The sequence below is a fragment of the Salvelinus namaycush genome, chromosome 32, assembly GCF_016432855.1.
Source record: "Salvelinus namaycush isolate Seneca chromosome 32, SaNama_1.0, whole genome shotgun sequence".
Classification (NCBI taxonomy): Eukaryota; Metazoa; Chordata; class Actinopteri; order Salmoniformes; family Salmonidae; genus Salvelinus; species Salvelinus namaycush.
The window spans coordinates 35,520,212-35,545,927 of record NC_052338.1 but is presented as its reverse complement, the minus strand read 5'-3'; the positions used below and the strand labels follow the sequence as shown (position 1 = coordinate 35,545,927).

The 25,716-nt window shown below is 45.6% G+C and overlaps 1 protein-coding gene across 3 annotated transcripts in view; it reads right to left on the bottom strand.

Moving 5' to 3' along the window:
- Positions 1-3,193: 3,193 nt before the first annotated feature.
- LOC120027227 (KH domain-containing, RNA-binding, signal transduction-associated protein 1-like) overlaps positions 3,194-25,716 on the bottom strand; it is a 36,146-nt gene continuing 13,623 nt past the window's right edge. Inside the window, exons 5-11 of one of the 3 annotated variants that reach the window (XR_005473273.1) lie at positions 19,055-19,206; positions 18,710-18,938; positions 13,634-13,701; positions 13,024-13,082; positions 12,534-12,743; positions 10,155-10,257; positions 3,194-5,391 (exon numbers count right to left, since the gene is read on the bottom strand). Coding sequence is in view for 2 of the 3 variants with exons in the window: in XM_038972123.1 (XP_038828051.1) it covers positions 12,637-12,743; positions 13,024-13,082; positions 13,634-13,701; positions 18,710-18,938; positions 19,055-19,206 (615 nt within the window). In the remaining variant the exon portion in view is untranslated. Of the gene's footprint in view, positions 5,392-10,154; positions 10,258-11,373; positions 12,744-13,023; positions 13,083-13,633; positions 13,702-18,709; positions 18,939-19,054; positions 19,207-25,716 lie in introns of those variants that run through there. The other 2 variants (XM_038972123.1, XM_038972124.1) reach the window with 2 other exon arrangements.

Sequence of the window (25,716 nt, the reverse complement as noted above, 5' to 3'; positions counted from 1 at the left end):
AAAGAGATGGAGTCAGGGGAGAGCAGGAGAGAAAGGGATGGAGTCAGGGGAGAGCAGGAGAGAAAGGGATGGAGTCAGGGGAGAGCAGGAGAGAAAGGGATGGAGTCAGGGGAGAGCAGGAGAGAAAGAGATGGAGTCAGGGGAGAGCAGGAGAGAAAGAGATGGAGTCAGGGGGGAGCAGGAGAGAAAGAGATGGAGTCAGGGGGGAGCAGGAGAGAAAGGGATGGAGTCAGGGGAGAGCAGGAGAGAAAGAGATGGAGTCAGGGGAGAGCAGGAGAGAAAGAGATGGAGTCAGGGGGGAGCAGGAGAGAAAGAGATGGAGTCAGGGGAGAGCAGGAGAGAAAGGGATGGAGTCAGGGGAGAGCAGGAGAGAAAGGGATGGAGTCAGGGGAGAGCAGGAGAGAAAGGGATGGAGTCAGGGGAGAGCAGGAGAGAAAGGGATGGAGTCAGGGGAGAGCAGGAGAGAAAGAGATGGAGTCAGGGGAGAGCAGGAGAGAAAGAGATGGAGTCAGGGGGGAGCAGGAGAGAAAGAGATGGAGTCAGGGGGGAGCAGGAGAGAAAGAGATGGAGTCAGGGGAGAGCAGGAGAGAAAGGGATGGAGTCAGGGGAGAGCAGGAGAGAAAGAGATGGAGTCAGGGGGGAGCAGGAGAGAAAGAGATGGAGTCAGGGGAGAGCAGGAGAGAAAGAGATGGAGTCAGGGGAGAGCAGGAGAGAAAGGGATGGAGTCAGGGGAGAGCAGGAGAGAAAGGGATGGAGTCAGGGGAGAGCAGGAGAGAAAGGGATTGAGTCAGGGGAGAGCAGGAGAGAAAGGGATTGAGTCAGGGGAGAGCAGGAGAGAAAGGGATGGAGTCAGGGGAGAGCAGGAGAGAAAGGGATGGAGTCAGGGGAGAGCAGGAGAGAAAGGGATGGAGTCAGGGGAGAGCAGGAGAGAAAGGGATGGAGTCAGGGGAGAGCAGGAGAGAAAGGGATGGAGTCAGCCGAGAGCAGGAGAGAAAGGGATGGAGTCAGCCGAGAGCAGGAGAGAAAGGGATGGAGTCAGGGGAGAGCAGGAGAGAAAGGGATGGAGTCAGGGGAGAGCAGGAGAGAAAGGGATGGAGTCAGGGGAGAGCAGGAGAGAAAGAGATGGAGTCAGGGGAGAGCAGGAGAGAAAGGGATGGAGTCAGGGGAGAGCAGGAGAGAAAGAGATGGAGTCAGGGGAGAGCAGGAGAGAAAGGGATGGAGTCAGGGGAGAGCAGGAGAGAAAGGGATGGAGTCAGGGGAGAGCAGGAGAGAAAGGGATGGAGTCAGGGGAGAGCAGGAGAGAAAGGGATAGAGTCAGGGGAGAGCAGGAGAGAAAGGGATGGAGTCAGGGGAGAGCAGGAGAGAAAGGGATGGAGTCAGGGGAGAGCAGGAGAGAAAGGGATGGAGTCAGGGGAGAGCAGGAGAGAAAGAGATGGAGTCAGGGGAGAGCAGGAGAGGAAGGGATGGAGTCAGGGGAGAGCAGGAGAGAAAGAGATGGAGTCAGGGGAGAGCAGGAGAGAAAGAGATGGAGTCAGGGGAGAGCAGGAGAGAAAGGGATGGAGTCAGGGGAGAGCAGGAGAGAAAGGGATTGAGTCAGGGGAGAGCAGGAGAGAAAGGGATGGAGTCAGGGGAGAGCAGGAGAGAAAGGGATGGAGTCAGGGGAGAGCAGGAGAGAAAGGGATGGAGTCAGCCGAGAGCAGGAGAGAAAGGGATGGAGTCAGGGGAGAGCAGGAGAGAAAGGGATTGAGTCAGGGGAGAGCAGGAGAGAAAGGGATGGAGTCAGGGGAGAGCAGGAGAGAAAGGGATGGAGTCAGGGGAGAGCAGGAGAGAAAGGGATGGAGTCAGGGGAGAGCAGGAGAGAAAGGGATGGAGTCAGGGGAGAGCAGGAGAGAAAGGGATGGAGTCAGCCGAGAGCAGGAGAGAAAGGGATGGAGAGCAGGAGAGAAAGGGATGGAGTCAGCCGAGAGCAGGAGAGAAAGGGATGGAGTCAGGGGAGAGCAGGAGAGAAAGGGATGGAGAGCAGGAGAGAAAGGGATGGAGTCAGCCGAGAGCAGGAGAGAAAGGGATGGAGTCAGGGGAGAGCAGGAGAGAAAGGGATTGAGTCAGGGGAGAGCAGGAGAGAAAGGGATGGAGTCAGGGGAGAGCAGGAGAGAAAGGGATGGAGTCAGGGGAGAGCAGGAGAGAAAGGGATGGAGTCAGGGGAGAGCAGGAGAGAAAGGGATGGAGAGCAGGAGAGAAAGGGATGGAGTCAGCCGAGAGCAGGAGAGAAAGGGATGGAGTCAGGGGAGAGCAGGAGAGAAAGGGATGGAGTCAGGGGAGAGCAGGAGAGAAAGGGATGGAGTCAGGGGAGAGCAGGAGAGAAAGGGATGGAGTCAGGGGAGAGCAGGAGAGAAAGAGATGGAGTCAGGGGAGAGCAGGAGAGAAAGGGATTGAGTCAGGGGAGAGCAGGAGAGAAAGGGATGGAGTCAGGGGAGAGCAGGAGAGGAAGGGATGGAGTCAGGGGAGAGCAGGAGAGAAAGGGATGGAGTCAGGGGAGAGCAGGAGAGAAAGGGATGGAGTCAGGGGAAAGCAGGAGAGAAAGGGATGGAGTCAGGGGAGAGCAGGAGAGAAAGAGATGGAGTCAGGTGAGAGCAGGAGAGAAAGGGATGGAGTCAGGGGAGAGCAGGAGAGAAAGAGATGGAGTCAGGGGAGAGCAGGAGAGAAAGGGATGGAGTCAGCCGAGAACAGGAGAGAAAGAGATGGAGTCAGGGGAGAGCAGGAGAGAAAGGGATGGAGTCAGGGGAGAGCAGGAGAGAAAGAGATGGAGTCAGGGGAGAGCAGGAGAGAAAGAGATGGAGTCAGGGGAGAGCAGGAGAGAAAGGGATGGAGTTAGGGGGGAGCAGGAGAGAAAGGGATGGAGTCAGGGGAGAGCAGGAGAGAAAGAGATGGAGTCAGGGGAGAGCAGGAGAGAAAGAGATGGAGTCAGGGGAGAGCAGGAGAGAAAGGGATGGAGTCAGGGGAGAGCAGGAGAGAAAGGGATAGAGTCAGGGGAGAGCAGGAGAGAAAGGGATGGAGTCAGGGGAGAGCAGGAGAGAAAGGGATGGAGTCAGGGGAGAGCAGGAGAGAAAGAGATGGAGTCAGGGGAGAGCAGGAGAGAAAGAGATGGAGTCAGGGGAGAGCAGGAGAGAAAGAGATGGAGTCAGGGGAGAGCAGGAGAGAAAGGGATGGAGTCAGGGGAGAGCAGGAGAGAAAGGGATGGAGTCAGGGGAGAGCAGGAGAGGTAGAGAGCAAATGCTGGTAATCTATCCATCTCCCTCACACACACTTCCCCTCACAGCCAGATCTCAGAGTATTATCAGACTTGGACGTTGAGCAAGCCAACATTTGTTGCGAAAGCTTTGCACATTTGAGCGGAAAGAACATGCAAATGCATTTCACATTAGCATTTCATATCTTTAGGGCAACATAGGCTGGGTTATGCCATGGATTGTCTGTTGTACGTGTGTGTGTATGTGTGAGTGATATTCAGTGTGTGAACGACGTGGCGAGCGGCAGAGGACCCGAGCAGAACAGAAACAGATTCACTCTTAGGGTGTCTTGATTTCACAAGCACATAGCATCATTTACCATGATATTAAACCATGAAGACAAAGAAACAGACATGGACACAGGCTGTATCTGCTAAAACAGTATAATGAACAATCTCTCTATGAGGGCGTGAATAAATACAGCTTGCCTTGCAGAAAGTCAAAATGTGTTCAACCCTTCAAAGAAAATAGAAGACAACCAATTAAAGGGATATTTAAACCAATTTCACAGCTGGTTACAGCCTGGGTGGGCATTTTCATTGTACATTTCCATAACAATGAAGTTTCACTTACTACACACTGTAAAGGGTCTTGGAAACTGTTCACATTAGAAACCAATAGAATAGTTTAGTATCAAAAGTACCTGGCAGTGAATAAGCAGTACAGTATCAAAACGCCAGAGTCACACAGCCATCACAAGCATAGCTTCACAGTTAGTGTCATAGCTTCAGTGTCATAGCTTCACAGTTAGTGTCATAGCTTCAGTGTCATAGCTTCACAGTTAGTGTCATAGCTTCAGTGTCGTAGCTTCACAGTTAGTGTCATAGCTTCAGTGTCGTAGCTTCACAGTTAGTGTCATAGCTTCAGTGTCGTAGCTTCACAGTTAGTGTCATAGCTTCAGTGTCATAGCTTCACAGTTAGTGTCATAGCTTCAGTGTCGTAGCTTCACAGTTAGTGTCATAGCTTCAGTGTCGTAGCTTCACAGTTAGTGTCATAGCTTCAGTGTCGTAGCTTCACAGTTAGTGTCATAGCTTCAGTGTCATAGCTTCACAGTTAGTGTCATAGCTTCAGTGTCGTAGCTTCACAGTTAGTGTCATAGCTTCAGTGTCATAGCTTCACAGTTAGTGTCATAGCTTCAGTGTCGTAGCTTCACAGTTAGTGTCATAGCTTCAGTGTCGTAGCTTCACAGTTAGTGTCATAGCTTCAGTGTCGTAGCTTCACAGTTAGTGTCATAGCTTCAGTGTCATAGCTTCACAGTTAGTGTCATAGCTTCAGTGTCATAGCTTCACAGTTAGTGTCATAGCTTCACAGTTAGTGTCATAGCTTCACAGTAAGTGTCATAGCTTCACAGTTAGTGTCATAGCTTCACAGTAAGTGTCATAGCTTCACAGTTAGTGTCATAGCTTCACAGTTAGTGTCATAGCTTCAGTGTCATAGCTTCACAGTTAGCTTCAGTGTCGTAGCTTCACAGTTAGTGTCATAGCTTCACAGTAAGTGTCATAGCTTCACAGTTAGTGTCATAGCTTCAGTGTCATAGCTTCACAGTTAGTGTCATAGCTTCAGTGTCGTAGCTTCACAGTTAGTGTCATAGCTTCACAGTTAGTGTCATAGCTTCAGTGTCATAGCTTCACAGTTAGTGTCATAGCTTCACAGTTAGTGTCATAGCTTCAGTGTCATAAATTCACAGTTAGTGTCATAGCTTCAGTGTCATAGCTTCACAGTAAGTGTCATAGCTTCACAATAAGTGTCATAGCTTCAGTGTCATAGCTTCAAAGTTAAGTGTCATAGCTTCACAATAACTGTCATAGCTTCAGTGTCATAGCTTCATAGTTAAGTGTCATAGCTTCACATTCCAGAATCTTCTCCCCTCATCCAGATTCTAATACAGAGCCTCATAGAATCACCCCTCTTCATTTTCTAGCGGGGCCGAGGCTCCCTTCTCTGTAGGTTACATCTGCTCTCTGGTCCTCTTGGCAGCCTGCCCTCCTTCCGGACTGCTCTACCCCAGTATTGGTGCCCTCCACTGGGTCAGCCCTTCACTGTGGAGCCTGACGGAGATCCAGTGCTCTGTCATGTAGGACCCTGCTGCTCCTGCACCACCTCACTGCAGAGGGGAACACAAAGAACACAGACAAACAATCATGTTAGCATTCATTCTTACGAGAACCAATCTACGTTGATATATTCAACATGCCTCGAGGAAGGAGAACAAGGACTAATCTAACTTGATATATTCAACATTCCACTCAAGTATTAGACTATTAGCTGACCAGGATCTGTATTGGCAGTATAAATGAGCATTGGATCAAGGCTGGAAGGAAAGCCTTGATCTCTCCAAGAGGATGGTTGGTCATTCCTCCCCTCTACTTCAACAACAGCCATCTATCTGGCTAAACTACAGCCATCTATCTGGCTAAACTAGGAAGGACTGAAGAACAGCTCGTTTTAAATCACCACCCACCGTTAAGAAAAACTAGCTTCTCAACACAGTTCTGATGTTATCGTCACTTGAAATTTTAACAGCTACTAGTCCTTTCCTGCAGGCTCTATTTCCTGTCACAACCCCCCAGGGCTCCACGGTTACTGTCCTGTCACAACCCCCCAGGGCTCCATGGTTACGGTCCTGTCACAATCCCCCAGGGCTCCATGGTTACGATACTGTCACAACCCCCCAGGGCTCCATGGTTACTGTCCTGTCACAACCCCCCAGGGCTCCATGGTTACTGTCCTGTCACAACCCCCCAGTGCTCCATGGTTACTGTCCTGTCACAACCCCCCAGGGCTCCATCGTTACGGTCCTGTCACAACCCCCCAGGGCTCCATCGTTACGGTCCTGTCACAACCCCCCAGGGCTCCATGGTTACGGTCCTGTCACAACCCCCCAGGGCTCCATGGTTACTGTCCTGTCACAACCCCCCAGGGCTCCATGGTTATGGTCCTGTCACAACCTCACAACTCTAGAATCTGTACATTCCCATTAGTCATGTTCCCTGGGTAACAGCTGACACCAAATGAGCTGACTGGGACTGGCTACTGGTGAACAGCTATTGGGGAAAGGGTCTATGATAAAGCAGGTCTGCTTCCCAAATGGCACCATTTTCCCTTTATATTGCACTACATAGGGAATAGGGTGGGACGCAGGTCAAGTCTTGTTATCACTGCAGCATGATCCTTGGCTCTCCAGGGTGGCTTGCTACGAATTGTACCGAAAGCCAACTATAGTACAAGTGTAACATGCTAACTTGGCTGTGACAGCTTGGAACCTAACCTCCACAAGAACCTTATAAAAGAGCGTCTGGGGTTCGGGGGACAGCGTCTGGGGTTCGGGGAACAGCGTACGGGTTTTGGGGGACAGCGTACGAGGTTCGGGGGACAGCGTCTGGTGTTCGGGGGAGAGCGTCTGGGGTTCGGGGACAGCGTACGGTGTTCCGGCCAGCGTACAGGTTTCGGGGGACAGCGTACGGGGTTCGGGGACAGCGTACGGTGTTCCGGCCAGCGTACAGGTTTCAGGGGACAGCGTACGGGTTCGGGGGACAGCGTACGAGGTTCGGGGGACAGCGTACGAGGTTCGGGGGACAGCGTACAAGGTTCGGGGGACAGCGTCTGGGGTTCGGGGGACAGCGTACGGAGTTCCGGAAAGCGTACGGGGTTCGGGGGACAGCTTCCCGGGTTCCGGACAGCGTCTGGGGTTCGGGGGACAGCGTACGGGGTTCCGGCCAGCGTACAGGGTTCGGGGACAGCGTACGGTGTTCCGGCCAGCGTACGGTGTTACGGCCAGCGTACGGGGTTCGGGGACAGCGTACGGGGTTCCGGCCAGCGTACGGGGTTCGGGGACAGCGTACGGGGTTCCGGACAGCGTACGCGGTTCGGGGACAGCGTACGGGGTTCAGGGACAGCGTACGGGGTTCGGGAAAGCGTACGGGGTTCGGGGGACAGCTTCCCGGGTTCCGGACAGCGTCTGGGGTTCGGGGACAGCGTACGGTGTTCCGGCCAGCGTACAGGTTTCGGGGGACAGCGTACGGGGTTCGGGGACAGCGTACGGTGTTCCGGCCAGCGTGCGGTATTACGGCCAGCGTACGGGGTTCGGGGACAGCGTACGGGGTTCGGGGGACAGCGTACGGGGTTCGGGGGACAGCGTACGGGGTTCCGGACAGCGTACGGGGTTCGGGGACAGCGTATGGGGTTCCGGACAGCGTACGGGGTTCGGGGGACAGCGTACGGGGTTCCGGAAAGCGTACGGGGTTCGGGGGACAGCGTACGGGGTTCCGGAAAGCGTACGGGGTTTGGGGGACAGCGTACGGGGTTCCGGAAAGCGTACGGGGTTCGGGGGACAGCTTCCCGGGTTCCGGACAGCGTACGGGGTTCGGGGGACAGCGTACGGGGTTCCGGAAAGTGTACGGGGTTCGGGGGACAGCTTCCCGGGTTCCGGACAGCGTACGGGGTTCGGGGGACAACGTACGGGGTTCCGGAAAGCGTACGGGGTTCCGGACAGCGTAGAGGGTTCTGGACAGTGTATGGGGTTCCAGACAGTGTAGAGGGTTCTGGACATTGTAGAGGGTTCTGGACATTGTAGAGGATTCTGGACATTGTAGAGGGTTCTAGAAGTAACATGTGTATTGGTTTATCAGCGACACACACTCCTGGAATGTGGAGTTTCAGTATCAATATAGCTGACATTATGGCTATAAATCTGGGCCTGTATTCATAGTGTCTCAGAGTAGGAGTGCTGATCTAGGATCAGGTCCTTCCTGTCCATATAACTTAAGTATTCAGACCCTTTGCTATGAGACTCAAAATGGAGCTCAGGTGCATCCTGTTTACATTGATCATCCGTGAGATGTTTCTACAACTTGATTGGAGTCCACCTGTGGTACATTCAATTGATTGGACATGATTTGGAAAGGCACACACCTGTCTATATAAGGCCCCACAGTTGACAGCGCATGTCAGAGCAAAAACCAAGCCATGAGGTCGAAGGAATTGTCCGTAGAGCTACGAGGCAGGATTGTGTCGAGGCACAGATCTGGGGAAGGGTACCAAAACATTTCTGCAGCATTGAAGATACCCAAGAACACAGTGGCCTCCATCATTCTTAAATGGAAGAAGTTTGGAACCACCAAGACTCTTCCTAGAGCTGACCGCCTGGCAAAACTGACCAATCGGGGGAGAAGGGCTGTGGTCAGGGAGGTGACCAAGAACCCGATGGTCACTTTGAGCAAAGTACAGAGAGATCATTGATGAAAACTTGCTCCAGAGCGCTCACGACCACAGACTGGGGCGAAGGTTCACCTTCCAACAGGACAACGACCCTAAGCATACAGCCATGACAATGCAGAAGTGGCTTCGGGACAAGTTTCTGAATGTTCTTGAGTGGCCCAGCCAGAGCCCGGACTTGAACCTGACTAAACATCTCTGGAGACCTGAAAATAGCTGTGCAGCGACGCTCCCCATCCAACCTGACAGAGCTTGAGAGGATCTGCAGAGAAGAATGGGAGAAACTCCCCAAATACAGGTGTGTAAGCTTGTAAGTGTCATACCCAAGAAGACTAGAGGCTGTAATCGTTGGCAAAGGTGCGTCAACAAAGTACTGAGTAAAGGGTCTGAATACTTATGTTTTTTTTTATGCATTTGCAAAAATGTTTAAAAAAAAACGTTTTTGCTTTGTCATTACGGGGTATTGTTTGTAGATTGAGGGAACAAAACAATGTAATCAATTTTAGAATAAGGCTGTAACATAACAACATTTGGAAAAAGTCAAAGAGTCTGAATACTTTCCAAATGCACTGTAGGAGCGTCATTATATCTCAGAGCTGTTTCTCCCAAAACCATTTTTATTAAATGTTGCACTTGAAAACGCTTGTAATCTAACGCAGATCACTCCCAGATCAGCTAAGTACGTCGATAGATGCTTTCCCCCCCCGTGTTACTTTATTTATTAAAAGTCTAAGTCGTTGGGGGGGGGGTTCTAAGCTGACATTTGGAATTGTTTTAAGATGGGAATTATGACTCATAAGTATGACCATAAAGCATTTGGAATTGTTTTAAGATGGGTATTATGACTCATAAGTATGACCATAAAACAGTTAGAATTGTTTTAAGATGGGTATTATGACTCATAAGTATGACCATAAAACATTTGGAATTGTTTTAAGATGGGTATTATGACTCATAAGTATGACCATAAAACATGGCAGTCAAACAGGGAAATGGTTCCAATAGTTTATCCACCATTCATTTTTCCCATAGGGGATTTTTAGAAACACTTAAAATAAGGGCTGTGTTTCGTGTAGGCTTACCCTGGCGTGACGTTTTGATAACCATGTAAAAACTCTCTCAGACAAGGTGACCTAGGCCTTTTTCAATCCTATTGAAATACATTTTATGTTCAATCAATTGAGTTCTATTTTTGCTACTTGTAGGCTACCGTCTGAAATGTGTCTCAATATATTTAATGATGTTTAACGTGTGCAACGATGTGCCAAATCTGAGATTAGTGCATTATAGGGCATAAGCGTTAGAATAAGCCGCCTCGATATTTGTAGCCGTAGGTGGTAATACCTCTCTAGGAGCGGATTGTGAAATAACTATAATGTTAAGGAAAGATTTGAATGGAGGAAGCTGATCCAAGAGCAGCGCTCCCTTTCTTTCCATCCTATCAGTATCGACACATGCTCCAAAGATGTAATTAGCGACCGTTTTCTCTGCAAGGTGTTTTGGGAAACGAATGTTACATCTTCAGCCGTTAATGCATCGTTAAAACACTTGTTTTAAATTAAAGTTTTAAATAAGCCTAAATTCCATTGATATCGAGAAACCGGGCACTGGCAAACTAGGTTGCCAAAACCCCTTAGCGAAACAAATGCCTACCTGAGGTACGTATGGTATCATCTTTCCAGTAAGCCGACCTCTGATTGGTTCTCTCTCCAGTAAGCCACCCTCTGATTGGTCCTTGACTGACTAATAGTTGGACCTGAGGGAAGAGACACACTAAATCCATAACCAATGGGAAAACACTAGTGGACAGTTCAGTTAAAATCATGCAAAAATGGACAGAGTAGTTGTAGTCATGCAACTCAAGCTTTTGTCCGTTACGTTCTACAAAATATGTAAAACGTGTTACAGTATATGCAATGTTTACACAAATATGTAAAACGTGTTACAGTATATGCAATGTTTACACAAATATGTAAAACGTGTTACAGTATATGCAATGTTTACACAAATATCGCAAAGAAAAAGTAGCAGCAGCCCAACTGATTCAGAAGATATTGATAAAGATTCAGCTTTGTAGATTTTTATTTTAGCAATAGTTGCATTATTAACACTATTCTAGGATATTTTGTTAGTACACAAATTTATTTTAGTAAATCTACAACTACAATAATATTGGAAGTTACTTTTTCTTTACTTTAGATTTTTTGTTGTTGTTGACATGACTAGAATTCATCTTTTACTAAATTGCACGCATTTACCAGCAGCTTAATTCAATGTATAAACACACTATCAAATGACACATTTAGGGTTAAGGTTACCTTTATAGTGGAGCGATTACGGTTAAAACCATCCTCTCCACTGCCATTACTCTCTTTACTAAAGTAGCCACCACGTCGGCCACTACACACGACACGAACGTCGAGGGCAAACCCTGAAACCTAAGACTTAAAATGGTTGGGAGTTCAGTTAAATTTTACTAACAAGAGTCTAGCAATGCATTTCTCATTACCGTCTACGACCACAGGTAAGATGGATTGAAAAAGTCTTTATACATACCCAGGCACTCAATGCTTTAGAGCTTTAAAACACATTAGGAAGCTATCCAGGTTATTTTAGAGGTCTTACCCTCTGGCTCCTTTTTAAAAGTATAGAAAGAGAGAGAAAGAATAAGTTGTGCTGTTTTTTAAATAAATAAATCAAGACATCATTTAGTATATGTTAAGGGCTTCAGACTATAATACAAATCATTTAAATTTAAAAAAAATATGTGTTTTTTGAAGAGAAATACAAATAAAAACACCTCTTAACTACCAGGCTGTTAAATGTTATTTCAAAAATATTCAAGAAATAAACCAAGTTACGGAAGTTTCATAGAAAAACAAACTAAATCTTTATTGACAAATTGCTACAAAACATCTTCTGGCAGATGTAGTAGTACCTATTTAGACAAGCCTTACACATAGAGCATAATGCATTTTAACGGAGAGGGTACATATACCAGTGGCAGAATAGTGGATACGTACAGTTTGGACGTTTTTTAAAAAAGTATGTACAAAGAGATGAGATTAATAAACTGCAGGATCCCTTCTCTGTATAAAGAGAAAACCCATGTGGAGATTTTTGTCCCAATCCTTCATTGCGTCATTTTTACATGCAGTTTATAGACTCAGATCAACCAATAAGATCCTGCAGTGACATGTGTTGTTTTCTTTTTATCATGAGGCCGATCTAAGGCCATATTCTACTTCGAAGAAGAAGTAGAATAACACAGAGCCATAATAAAATTAACTTAAAATTGTTGAACAACTTTAATAAACAAATGAAGTATGTGAGGACAGTCCATCTCAACAGTGGTTATTAGGCCTACTTTTCAAAACTCTAATGTACAATGACAAAATATCATTATATAATCCCCGCTGCCTAAATCTAAATTGACAACTTTGAATTAAAAGACTATTTAAAACAAATGGGAATTATAAATCAAGAATGAATAGATCGCAGCTGCAAATTCCATTAACATTTGTTTGTTTTTACTGTTTCCTTTGACTTGATTTGACGTTTTATGTTTGGTCTATATTACATAACTGAAACAGACCTTTCTTTTACTTTGCTATATTAAAACAGAATTTTGAAATGTAGCCTAAATGGGAATCTGCAACTGTCCCTTAACAAAGGATTTTTTTAAACAAAATAATTAAAAATGTTTTTCTTAAGATGCTAACAAGTGGATAAGCAGTCTCCAACTCCACTGGAAATTAGTTTAAATCCAAAATGTAAAAAAAAATGGTCAACAATGCAAAAAAAAAAGCCAAGGGAGAGATAGGGTCAGAGATAAGAACAGATTAACTAAAACTTCAAACCAAACTAAAATACAGTTATCTTCTCTAACCCATCTAAAAAAAAAAAACACTTTAAGGGTTGCTCTGAATGAAATATCAACCCAGCTGCAATCAGTCAAGATCCTCATTTTCTGTTTGTAAAAGTCCATCGTAGTAGAAAATACCAAAACAAAAAAACAAAACGGACAATTACTTTTTTCGAGGGTTGCTTAGAGCGAGAGCCCCCGTGGTAGACAGGTCTGTTGGTTGTCAGGGCAACTCGTTAGCGTTGGTCGCTAGGCGTTGTCATGGTGAGTTCAGTATTGTCTATAGGGGTGTTCTCGGTAAGGGCCCTTAGCCGCTCTGGAAGGTGGGGCCTTTCCCGCCGGTGCCGCTCTCTGGGCTCCGTTCCAGTCATCCTGGGCTAGAGGAGTGAACCACACACAGACAGAACAGAAATGTCATTACAAAACGAGCTTGGCTGTCAAGTAAACATCTCCAACTAAAACACCATTTCCCAAGCGCACTTCAACAAGGATGTATTGAACACGTGTTGTTGTCGGCATTATGCATGAAATTTACCGACTACAGAACCAAAGCAAATGTTGGCACATGCTGAGAGCAATAATCAAGAAAAGAAAACAGATTTCCCTCTCCATAAAGGGTGAGAGGTTTGGCTTGAGAGTGGAGTAGTGATGTCTTACCGTAGGGTTCATATGCCTCCTGTACCTCTCCATGTCCGTAGTCGTAGTACTCTGGCTCTCTAAGAGAAGAACAGAGGAGAAAGAACATTTCAAATAGCAGCACACCAAGCTAGCAGGCTAAACAAGCTAACCAGGTAGGTTGCTAACTAGCTCATCAAGCTAACCAGGTAGGTCGCTAACTAGCTAGCTTATCAAGCTAACCAGAAACGCAACCTAGCCAGCAAACCAAGCAAACCAGCTGTCATCTTTGAGTGACATTTCATTCATAAAATCACTTAATATGTAAAAAGAATACCTTTAATAGCTGATGTTAGCCAAGCGATAACCTAGTCACAGTTAGCTGAAGACAGCAGCCCATATCTTTCTCCGATTAAATAACACGTAGACTCAAAATAATCCAACCACAGGGGTAGGAAAGTTCATCCGTATGAACTCAAAAATATAGCCTATTTCAGTCCCTACAGTCCCCATAACTCAATAATCCAGTTTGAAAGTAGGGCACGTGTAACCGTGAAGAGCAAGGACGTGAGAGAGCCAGAGCATGCACTAGTGTGTATGCGCTAGTGCGTGTGTTGTTTGTTGCCAATAGATGGAGAGATTGGTGACTCACGCCTGTGGTTGACTGTAGTAATTGTCGTATGACTCGTACGCTGGCTCTGTGTAGCCCTCATCATAGGCCTAGTGAGAAGGGGAGAGCGAGAGAGAGGGAGAGAGAAAGAGACAGAAAGAGTGAGGGGGGTCAGAAAGAGTAGCAGAGAGACAGAGTAAAAATAAACATAAGAAAAGCCTTTATGTGATCCTTGACCTGTGAACTGATAATGATGCAAGATGGCGCGGACAGTTGGGGCAGCTCTGCTTCTAGCTCCTAAGCAACTTTGCAGTATTTTTTGTGTGTGTGTTATTTCTTACATTATTAGCCCAGGATTTTTTTGTGTTATTACATACAGCCGGAAATAACTTTTGGATATCAGAGCGGCGGTAACACAGCATTACGACCGGGAATACGACTTTCCCGAATTTGTTCGTACCCCCCAGGGCAATTGAACTGATTCCAAAGGCTGATCCAAAACATAGCCGGTGGAGGTATTCGGAGTGGACTTCTAGTCCGACTCAGAAGGCACGCACACCACCCACCGCTTCCGAGTATATTACTCGCTAATGTTCAGTCTCTGGATAATAAAGTAGACGAGCTCAGGGTGCGAATCTCCTTCCAGAGAGACATCAGGGATTGTCACACAGAAACATGCTCTCTCGGGATATACTGTCTTTGTCCATACAGCCAGCTGGGTTCTCAGTATATCGCCCAGACAGAAATAAAGAACTCTCCAGGAAGAAGAAAGGCGGGGATGTATGTTTCATGATTTATCAGAATCCACACTTCAAGATTGTTTTGATCAAGCGGACTAGGATATGTTCCGGTCTAGCCTCAGAAAATAACATAGACGAATACACAGATACGGTGACAGAGTTTAATCAGGAAGTGTATAGGAGATGTTGTACCCACTGCGACTATCAAAACCTACCCTAACCAGAAACCATGGATAGATGGCAGCATTTGCGCAAAACTGAAAGCTCGAACCACCGCATTTAACCATAGCAAGGTGACTGGGAATATGGCCGAATACAAACAGTGTAGTTATTCCCTCCGTAAGGCAATCCAACAGGCAAAACGTCAGTATATAGACAAAGTGGACTCGCAATTCAACGGCTCAAACACGAAACGTATGCGGAAGGGTTTACAGACAATCACGGACTACAAAAGGAAAACCAGCCACGTCACAGACACCGACTTCTTGCTTCCGGACAAGCTAAACACCTTCTTTGCTCGCTTTGAGGATAACACAGTGCCACCGACGCGGCCCGCTTCCAATGACAGTGGTCTCTCCTTCTCCGTGGCCAACGTGAGTAAGACATTTAAGCGTGTTAACCCTTTCAAGGCTGCTGGCCCAGACGGCATCCCTAGCCACGTCCTCAGAGCATGCTCAGACCAGCTGGCTGGAGTGTTTACGGACATATTCAATCTCTCCCTAGCCCAGTCTGCTGCTTCAAGATGGCCACCATGCTTCAAGATGGCCACCATCGTTCTTGTACCCATGAAAGCAAAGTGAACTAAATGACTATCCCCCCATAGCACTCACTTCTGTCATCATGAAGTGCTTTGAGAGGCTAGTTAAGGATCATATCACCTCTACCTTACCTGAAACCCTAGACCCACTTCAATTTGCTTACCGCCCCAATAGATCCACAGACAATGCAATCGCACTGCACACTGCGCTATACCATCTGGACAAGAGGAATACCTATGTAAAAATGCTGTTCAGTGACCATAGCTCAGCATTCAACACCATAGTACCCTCCAAACTCATCATTAACCTCGGGGCCCTGGGTCTGATTCCCGTCCTGTGCAACTGAGTCCTGTACTTCCTGACGGGCCGCCTCCAGGTGGTGAAGATAGGAAACAACACCTCCAATTCGCTGATCCTCAACACAGGGGTGCATGCTCAGCCCCCTCCTGTACTCCCTGTTCACCCATGACTGGCCGCACAAGCCTACAACTCAATCATCAAGTTCGCAGACGACACAACAGTAGTAGGACTGATTACCAACAATGACGAGACAGCCTACAGGGAGGAGATGAGGGCTCTGGGAGTGTGGTGTCAGGAAAACAACCTCTCACTCAACGTCAACAAAACGAGATGATCGTGGACTTAGGGAAACAGCAGAGAGAGCACCCACCTATCCACATCGACGGGACCGCAGTGGAGAAGGCGGAAAGCTTCAAGTTCCTCGGCGTACACATCACTGACGATCTGAAATGGTCCACCCACATAGACAGTGTGGTGAAGAAGGCGCAGCAGTGCCTCTTCAACCTCAGGAGGCTGAAGAAATTTGGCTTGGCACCTAAAACCATCAAACTTTTACAGATGCATAATTGAGGGCATCCTGTCGGGCTGTATCGCTGCCTGGTACGGCAACTGCACCGCTTGCAACCACAGGGCTCTCCAGAGGGTGGTGTGGTCTGCCCAACGCATCACCGGGGGCAAACTAGCTGCCCTCCAGGACACCTACAGCACCCGATGTCACAGGAAGGCCAAAAAGACCATCACGGACAACAACCACCCGAGCCACTGCCTGTTCACCCCGCTATCATCCAGAAGGCGAGGTCAGTACAGGTGTATCAAAGCTGGGACCGAAAGACTGAAAAACAGCTTCTATCTCAAGGCCATCAGACTGTTAAATAGCCATCACTAGGTGGCTTCCACCCAGTTACCTAATCCTGCACCTTAGAGGCTGCTGCCCCATATACAGACTTGAAATCATTGGCCACTTTAATAATTGAACACTAGTCACTTTAATAATGTTTACATATTTTTGCTTTACTCATCTCATATGTATATACCGTATTCTATTCTACTGTACTTTAGTCTATGCCACTCCGACATTGCTCATCCTAATATTTATAAATTGCTTAATTCCATTATTTTACTTTTAGGTTGTGTGTATTGTTGTGAATTGTTAGATATTACTGTATAGTTGGAGCTAGAAACACACGCATTTTACTACACACGCAATAACATCTGCTAAACATGTGAATGTGACAAATACAATTTGATTTGAATAACATTCACCTGTAGACGAGTTCTAGACTGTAAATAAATTGGCAAAGAAGAACTTCCATTAAGGAGCAATCAGTCTGATAGAGCTGGTTTTACTGCAATGTTGTGTACCTTGAGCAGGCATTACCAAACCCTAACCCAGAGGTAGTGAGCTGTTATTACCAAACCTTGACCCAGAGGTACTGAGCTGTCATTACCAAACCTTAACCCAGAGGTAGTGAGCTGTAATTACCAAACCTTAACCCAGAGGTACTGAGCTGTCATTACCAAACCTTAACCCAGAGGTACTGAGCTGTTATTACCAAACCTTAACCCAGAGGTACTGAGCTGTCATTACCAAACCTTAACCCAGAGGTAGTGAGCTGTAATTACCAAACCTTAACCCAGAGGTAGTGAGCTGTAATTACCAAACCAGAGGTAGTGAGCTGTTATTACCAAACCTTGACCCAGAGGTACTGAGCTGTCATTACCAAACCTTAACCCAGAGGTAGTGAGCTGTCATTACCAAACCTTAACCCAGAGGTACTGAGCTGTCATTACCAAACCTTAACCCAGAGGTAGTGAGCTGTCATTACCAAACCTTAACCCAGAGGTAGTGAGCTGTAATTACCAAACCTTAACCCAGAGGTAGTGAGCTGTAATTACCAAACCTTAACCCAGAGGTAGTGAGCTGTAATTACCAAACCTTAACCCAGAGGTAGTGAGCTGTCATTACCAAACCTTAACCCAGAGGTACTGAGCTGTCATTACCAAACCTTAACCCAGAGGTACTGAGCTGTCATTACCAAACCTTAACCCAGAGGTAGTGAGCTGTAATTACCAAACCTTAACCCAGAGGTAGTGAGCTGTAATTACCAAACCTTAACCCAGAGGTAGTGAGCTGTAATTACCAAACCTTAACCCAGAGGTAGTGAGCTGTCATTACCAAACCTTAACCCAGAGGTACTGAGCTGTCATTACCAAACCTTAACCCAGAGGTACTGAGCTGTCATTACCAAACCTTAACCCAGAGGTAGTGAGCTGTCATTACCAAACCTTAACCCAGAGGTACTGAGCTGTCATTACCAAACCTTAACCCAGAGGTAGTGAGCTGTAATTACCAAACCTTAACCCAGAGGTAGTGAGCTGTAATTACCAAACCTTAACCCAGAGGTAGTGAGCTGTAATTACCAAACCTTAACCCAGAGGTAGTGAGCTGTAATTACCAAACCTTAACCCAGAGGTAGTGAGCTGTAATTACCAAACCTTAACCCAGAGGTAGTGAGCTGTAATTACCAAACCTTAACCCAGAGGTACTGAGCTGTCATTACCAAACCTTAACCCAGAGGTAGTGAGCTGTAATTACCAAACCTTAACCCAGAGGTAGTGAGCTGTAATTACCAAACCTTAACCCAGAGGTAGTGAGCTGTAATTACCAAACCTTAACCCAGAGGTACTGAGCTGTCATTACCAAACCTTAACCCAGAGGTAGTGAGCTGTAATTACCAAACCTTAACCCAGAGGTAGTGAGCTGTAATTACCAAACCTTAACCCAGAGGTAGTGAGCTGTAATTACCAAACCTTAACCCAGAGGTAGTGAGCTGTAATTACCAAACCAGAGGTACATAAAATAAATAAAAACAGGGGTAGTTCTTTAAAATGCCACTGTACCAATGTCTTATAAAAAGGTAGACCAGGCAGGGCTGTTGCTTCACTCGATATGCTCTCTACAATAACACATTACTAGTCGACTCCCACTACTAGTACTGTCTGATCTCCCCTGGTGAAATAGAGTTCAACTAACCTGGATAGATTAGGGTTAAATAAACGAACCAGATTACATTCTTAACTATTCATTATAGGGTTCAAAGCTTTACACGATGAAGGTGTTCTCTGAATCATAGTATGGTCATTGTTACAATGTATCTTAATAACTACAACGTGATTGGTGGGGGAAAAATCGACTAGCTAAAATAAAACGTGTAAGAGATCTTACGACTCTAAAACTTCATTGGATAATACATGTTTCATGTATGGAATGATAAAGGACTGAACAGTTATTTTAAAAATGAATTGATATTTTAACTTACATATTCCTCATATTGTCCATGTGCTGGGGCGTGTTGGTGTGGGGGTGGCATCCTGGGTGGTCCCCCAGGGGCAGGGGGTCTGGCTCGGGGCGTTGCTGCCCCTCGGGCGGGGACAGCTGGAGGTCCCCCTCTTCCTGCCGGTGCCCCCCTCACTACCCCAACTCTGGCTGGCCCTCCGCGGGGCGCACCTCCCCTTGTGGCACCTCCACGTGGGAGCATACCTCTACCCCTGGAGAGATGGAGGAAGAGAGAAAGAAGGAAAGAAGAGGACCAGACATAGATAGACCAGACAATGAATTGTCATCAGCCACCTTGATAAATGTCATCCTGAGTCTGTCTGGTTACCTGGATGCCCCTGTTTGTCCCGGTGGCCCTCCTCGGCCCCTGGGGCCCGGTGGTCCGCCTCTACCTCGTGGGGCCCCTGGCCCGTGCTCCTGGCCCCCGTTCAGATAACCCATCTCCATGAACTGTTCCTGACAGATGTCATCCATCATGTCCTGCACAGAGAGAGAAAGAAGAAGGGAGAGAGAGAGGAAGAGGACAGACAGAAAGGAGGAGGGTTGGTAGTAAAGACGGAAGGAGGATAGGGCAGGAGGGAAGAGAGGAAAGGTAATTACTAAGCCGCTCAATACAAACCATTCCTCTAATGACTAAAAGAGCAAGGCAGCAGGCAATAAAGAGCATGTCTCATGAAGCCTTTTAAAACAGTGTGTATGTGTGTGTTTGTGTGTCACGCAAAGTGTGTATGTGTGCATATACGCAGCACCCTAGTCCCTACATAGGCAAGGTAAAAGAACTAGTGAATGTACTCTAGTGGTAAATCTTCCATATTTTCCTCTGTTTATTGGAGAAACAGATAAATAATGATACATACTCCTGCAGTAGGGAACCTTTCACACACCAAGCATCGGACGTAGTCTCTCTCCAGAGAGAGTCATTTTTGGGGGTAGAACCACGATCCGAGGTCACGTCTCAAAACGCCACCATCCTTATACGGTTCCCACTGCTATGCACTATGGGCCCCGGGTCAAAAGTACTGCGTGCATCATGTAAGGAATAGAGAGCCCTTTAGGGCGCCATGTTCTCCACTCATCTCTAGAGTGACAACACACAGAAATCCATTTGTCTGATTATGTACTAATCCATGGCCAAGAGCAACACGGCATTGCCTTTGCTTAACAATTTAGACAGTTAATACTTTGCTATACATTGGATCGTTTCTACCTAAGCTATCTAATAATTAAGACTAACAGAGGTTTTTTTTGGGGGGGGGGGGGGGGGGGGGGGGGGGCAGGGAGAGAGACAGACTGCCTTCCCCAGCTTAGAAAAAAAAATCGATCCACTTCAAACGAGACAAATGAAGCTCGCTAACCTAGAATAATTTTCAGAGGGATAATTAATGGGTGTTATACTGAGCACTCCAATCTAAACAAGTCTGTCTGGGAAATCACACTGTTACATCAAATCACTGCTTTACATTGACCCATATGAACCAAACAAACAAGGCTAACCTACAGTACCTGTCTAACATTTTGAAACACCTACTCATTCAAGGGTTTTTCCTTTATTTTACTATTTTCTACATTGTAGAATAATAATGAAGACATCAAAACTGTGAAATAATACCTATGGAATCATTTAGTAAGCAAAGTGTTAAATCCAAATATACTAGAGGTTCTTCAAAGTAGCCACCCTTTGCCTTGATGACAGCTTTGCACACACTTGGCATTCTCTTAACCACCTGGAATGCTTTTCCAACAGTCTTGAAGGAGTTCCCACATATGTTGAGCACTTGTTGGCTGCTTTTCCTTCACTCTGCGGTCCAACTCATTCCAAACCATCTCAATTGGTTTGAGGTCGGGTGATTGTGGATGCCAGGTCATCTGATGCAGCACTCCATCACTCTCCTTCTTGGTCAAATAGCCCTGACACAGCCTGGAGGTGTGTTGTTGGTCATTGTCCTGTTGAAAAACAAAATCATAGGCCCACTAAGCGCAAACCAGATGGGATGGCGTATCTCTGCAGAATGCTGTGGTAGCCATGCTGATTAAGTGTGCCTTGAATTCTAAATAAAATCACTGACAGTGTCACCAGCAATGCAGCCCGACATCATCACACCTCCTCCTCCATGCTTCACGGTGGGAACCACACATGCAGAGATCATCTGATCACCTACTCTGCGTCTCACAAAGACACGGCGGTTGGAACCAAAAATCTCAAATTTGGACTCATCAGACCAAAGGACAGATTTCCAGATGTCCATTGCTCATGTTTCTTGGCTCAAGCAAGTCTCTTGTTCTTATTGGTGTCCATTAATAATGGTTGCTTTGCAGCAATTCGACCATGAAGCCTTGATTCACGCAGTCTCCTCTGAACAGTTGATGTTGAGATGTGTCTGTTACTTGAACTCTGTGAAGCATTTATTTGGGCTGTAATTTCTGAGGCTGGTATCTCTAATGAACTTATCCTCTACAGCAGAGGTAACTCTGAGTCTTCCTTTCCTGTGGCGGTCCTCATGAGAGCCAATTTCATCATAGTGCTTCATGTTTTTTGCGACTGCACTTGAAGAGACTTTGAAAGTTCTTGAAATTGTCCTGATTGACTGACCTTATACTGGTTAACTGACGTTAAAAGCTTTACAACAAAGCTTTCTTAGTATCCAACAAGCTTTCTCTACCTTTAACCTTTTTCTGAACACCTTCTAAACAAATGTCATGTGGTTTGGTAAGAAGAATGCCCCTCTCCCCACAGGTGCGATTACTACCTCTGAGGGTTTAGAGCTTGAGGTAGTCACCTCCTACAAGTGACTGGGAGAATTGCTAGATGGTACACTGTCCTTCTCTCAGCACATATAAAGACTGCAGGCTAAAGTTAAATCTACACTTGGTTTCCTCTATCGTAATCGCTCCTCTTTCACCCCAGCTGCCAAACAAACCCTGATTCAGATGGCCATCCTACCCATGCCAGATTATAGAGACGTAAATTATAGATCAGCAGGTAAGGGTGCTCTCAAGGAGCTAGATGTTCTTTACCATTCAGCCATCAGATTTACCACCATTTCCTTCTTATAGGACACATCACTGCACTCTATACTCCCCTGTAAACTGGTAATTTGTGTATACCTGTCGCAAGACCCACTGGTTGATGCTTATTTATAAAACCCTCTCAGGACTCACTCCCCCTATCTGATATACCTACAGCAGTGCTCATCCTCCACATACAACACCCGTTCTGACAGTGACATTCTGTTAAAGGTCCCCTAAGCACGCACATCCCTGGGTTGCTCCACTTTTCAGTTCGCTGCCACTTGCGACTGGATCGAGCTGCAAAAAAACACTCAAACTGGACCGTTTTATGTCCATCTCTTCATTCAGACTCAATCATGGACACTCTTACTGAAAGTTGTGGCTGCTTCGTGTGATGTATTGTTGTCTCTACCTTCTTGCCCTTTGTGCTGTTGTCTGTTCCCAATCATGTTTGTACCATGTTATACTGCTGTCATATTGTGTTGCTACCATGTTGTTGTTATGTTGTGTTGCTACCATGCTGTGTTGTCATGTGTTGCTGCCATGCTATGTTGTTGTCTTAGGTCTTTGTGTAGTGTCTCTCTTGTCGTGATGTGTGTTCTGTCCTATATTTTTAATTTGATGTTATATTTTTAATCCCAGCCCCCGTCCCCGCAGGAGGCCTTTTGCCTTTTGGTAGGCCGTCATTGTAAATAAGAATTTGTTCTTAACTGACTTGCTTAGTTAAATAAAATATAAATAAAAACCTTACTGTCTTAAAGTAATGATGGACTGTTGTTTCTCTTTGCTTATTTGAGCTGTTCTTGCCATAATATGGACTTGGTCTTTTACCAAGTAGGGTCATATTCTGTATACCACCCCTACCTTGTCACAACACAAATTATTGACTCAAACACATTAATGAAAGAAATTCCACAAATTAACTTAGCAAGGCACACCTGGTAATTGAAATGCATTCCAGGTAACTACCTCGAAGCTGGTTGAGAGAATGCCAAGTGTGTGCAAAGCTGTCATCAAGCCAAAGGGTGGCTAATTTGAAGAATCTCAAATATATTTTGATTTGTTTAACACTCTTTTGGTTACTACATGATTCCATATGTGTTATTTCATAGTTTTGATGTATTCACTATCACTATTACTATTCACTATCACTATTACTATTAGAAAATAGTAAAAATAAAGAAAAACCCTGGAATGAGTAGGTGTCAAAACTTTTGACTGGTACTGTATATGATTTTTGCATCTTCTTTACAGGGAAATTAAGATATGCAAGTACTGCATAGCTAGAATATCAATAACCAAACAACTTCTGCAGCATATAGGAATAACACCACAACAGTTTAACAAATTGTCATGACTGTCTTGTGAGGATCAGAATGGGTATGATCAGCTTGGCAATGGATGACAGTAACCAGACCCTGTCTCACCCACAGAGGGGGGGAGGAGGGAGCTGCTGGAGGAGTTGACAGTTCACACCCTGTTGTAAATTACAGCAGAAGGGGACTTTTTCTCTCCCTCCAGTATGAACAAAAGGAATGTCTTTGTTAACAGGCTTTTCCTGCCGAAACTCAAATACGTTCAAAAGTGAATACTGGAACAATATTTCTAGCATTAGAATGTGGGGAACGGTCAGTAGAAAACTAATGTCATGTTGGTTTTATTTTGTGATATCAATTAAAACAGTATAAACAAAATACTGTAACTTGGAAAGAATATCCCTTTTATCTGTCAAGTTTCCATCCAATACTATGTGCATATAATATGCCAAATGATGAAAGTATTATTGTTAAGATAGGAATGTAAATTGAAGGAGTCATAAGAGATAATTTGCTATCATATACCTTTGCATGGTAAGTAGCCACGCCCCGAGTGAGGTCAGAGAGTGTGCCAGCCTGATGGAAGCGTCCTTTTCGACCAGAGTGCATAAAGGGACGAGCTAAGAATTAACATACTAGACCAGAACATTGCCAGGTTGCAGCTGTGCGTGTAAAGTGGTCTGAGTCCTGAACACTGAATATCAACATGAGGTGTAGGAGAGAAGCTCATCTCCTAGACAATCACCAGTATGGCTGATTAGCTGTCCCAAGTCAGATATCAAGAAAAGCGAATTTAAGTGGTACCATACTACTACTATTCAAACCATCCCATCCTACTACTATTCTCAAATCACTGTATTCTCCGACTCGCATCACCGACGGGAAGGAACCGTCGACACGGCTGGCTAACCATTACCCTAGGAGCATCGTCCAGAGTGAACAGCAGAAAGAAGACTGGGAAAAGGAGGGGGGCCCTTTTTGGACAAACAAGCGTGCCACTGAAAGGCCAAACCAACACTCTTTCGAAGGAGGGCTGGTTCCGACAGAGATAAACGGCGTAAATACATTTCTTACTTTTAATATGTTGACTGTTTTATGGATATGATAGGTAAGGACCTTTCGAGTTTCATTCGGGGGATGGTCACACTTTAAACAACCGCTCTCGTGGTGCCCCAAATTCCTAATGAGTTAATTATTACATTATACATTTTTTATTTTAATCGGGTAACAACTATACATTGTTATTTATCGAATCAACTGTCATCAGATTAATGAAAGTAAAGTCACAACAAAATACCGCATAGCTACAGATACAGGATATTCATTTTGACCAGTTTCTCACAGCAGGAAAATATTCCTACGGTCAGAGGAAATGTGAATTATTGCATGGATTATCATTCATGGACCTTTTTGTAGGGGTTGATCAATTTTTAGTTAGGGCAAATTAAGTCAGAAATGGAAGTAACAAATTTTAGAAGCCTCAAATACACTACAATTTTGCATTTCCTTCTGTACAGGAGATTTCCTGCAAATACAGGGTGATCAAATTAAGATCCTACATCTGTAGGATAGCAATATTCAAACAAGTTCATCAGCTTCCAGAATTCCAACCATAATTCTCCAGCTTGGAATCCTTCCAAAGTATTAGTGGCAACATGGCAGTCCCTAATGCTACAGGAATGGGCCACCAGAGTTGAACTGGGGGACATTTTCCCAGAATGCTGTTACTCAAGGTCTCCACAGAAACAGATCTAGGATAACAGCAACCTCCATATGCAAAACGTTTCTAAGAATTTTTCTAAATATTAGAGGTACCATTTTTGTTGTAGTATCGGTGCTATGATCTTAGCCTATGCCGAACAAACGCCTTCACAACCTGTATGAGTAACCTGCTAATTTCAATGAAACCTGGGAATAAGCAACACAGCTTCGCGAGAGGTTCGCACTGAACAGTAAAATGATGCTCTATTCTATTTTCAAGAATTTCGCTCATGCTGGCATAGCTACGGATCAAGAGAAGCAGTTAGAAGCCTACTATTTTCCAGATGCCCCAGTGTAACTCGGCAGTTAGAGGAGTGTCTCTGGGCAGCACTGCCCTCCTCTTCTAACACAGGAGGCTTACGGATATTTAGAGCCATATGGGGGCACCCTGCAGGCACGGTGAAAGTGACCCAATTCTTTTTAAGCCTATTGTTTATAGGCTCAGGCTCACTGCCCTGTCAAGGCTGGTTATTCCAGGTAAGCAGACACATCGTCGGTCAGTCCATCGAATGACGTGGTGCTTGCTTTGTGTATCGTGTCAAACTGTTCAAACAGACCAATCAATAGCATTTGATAACTGTTTAGGTATCAGAACCATTTCATACAAATAATGAAAAAAAAAATATATATATATATATATTTGTGTCTTGAAAAGTAGCCTGCACTTGCCTAATCAAAATACTACAGTTTTTGCAACTTATCACGACCTTGACAAGGCACACTGTTTCTTAAATGGTTCTTCCTCAGCTCTTAAGGTTCCTTGGAGAACTCTTGCCCGATAAAAATAACCTTTGAGTGAAGCGTGGGGTTCTTGACGTGGTGTCAATGATTATTCCGAATTCTAGAAGGTTCTTGAAAATGTATGGAAGCCTGCAGATGTGTCCCTTTCATAGGACACAGCAAA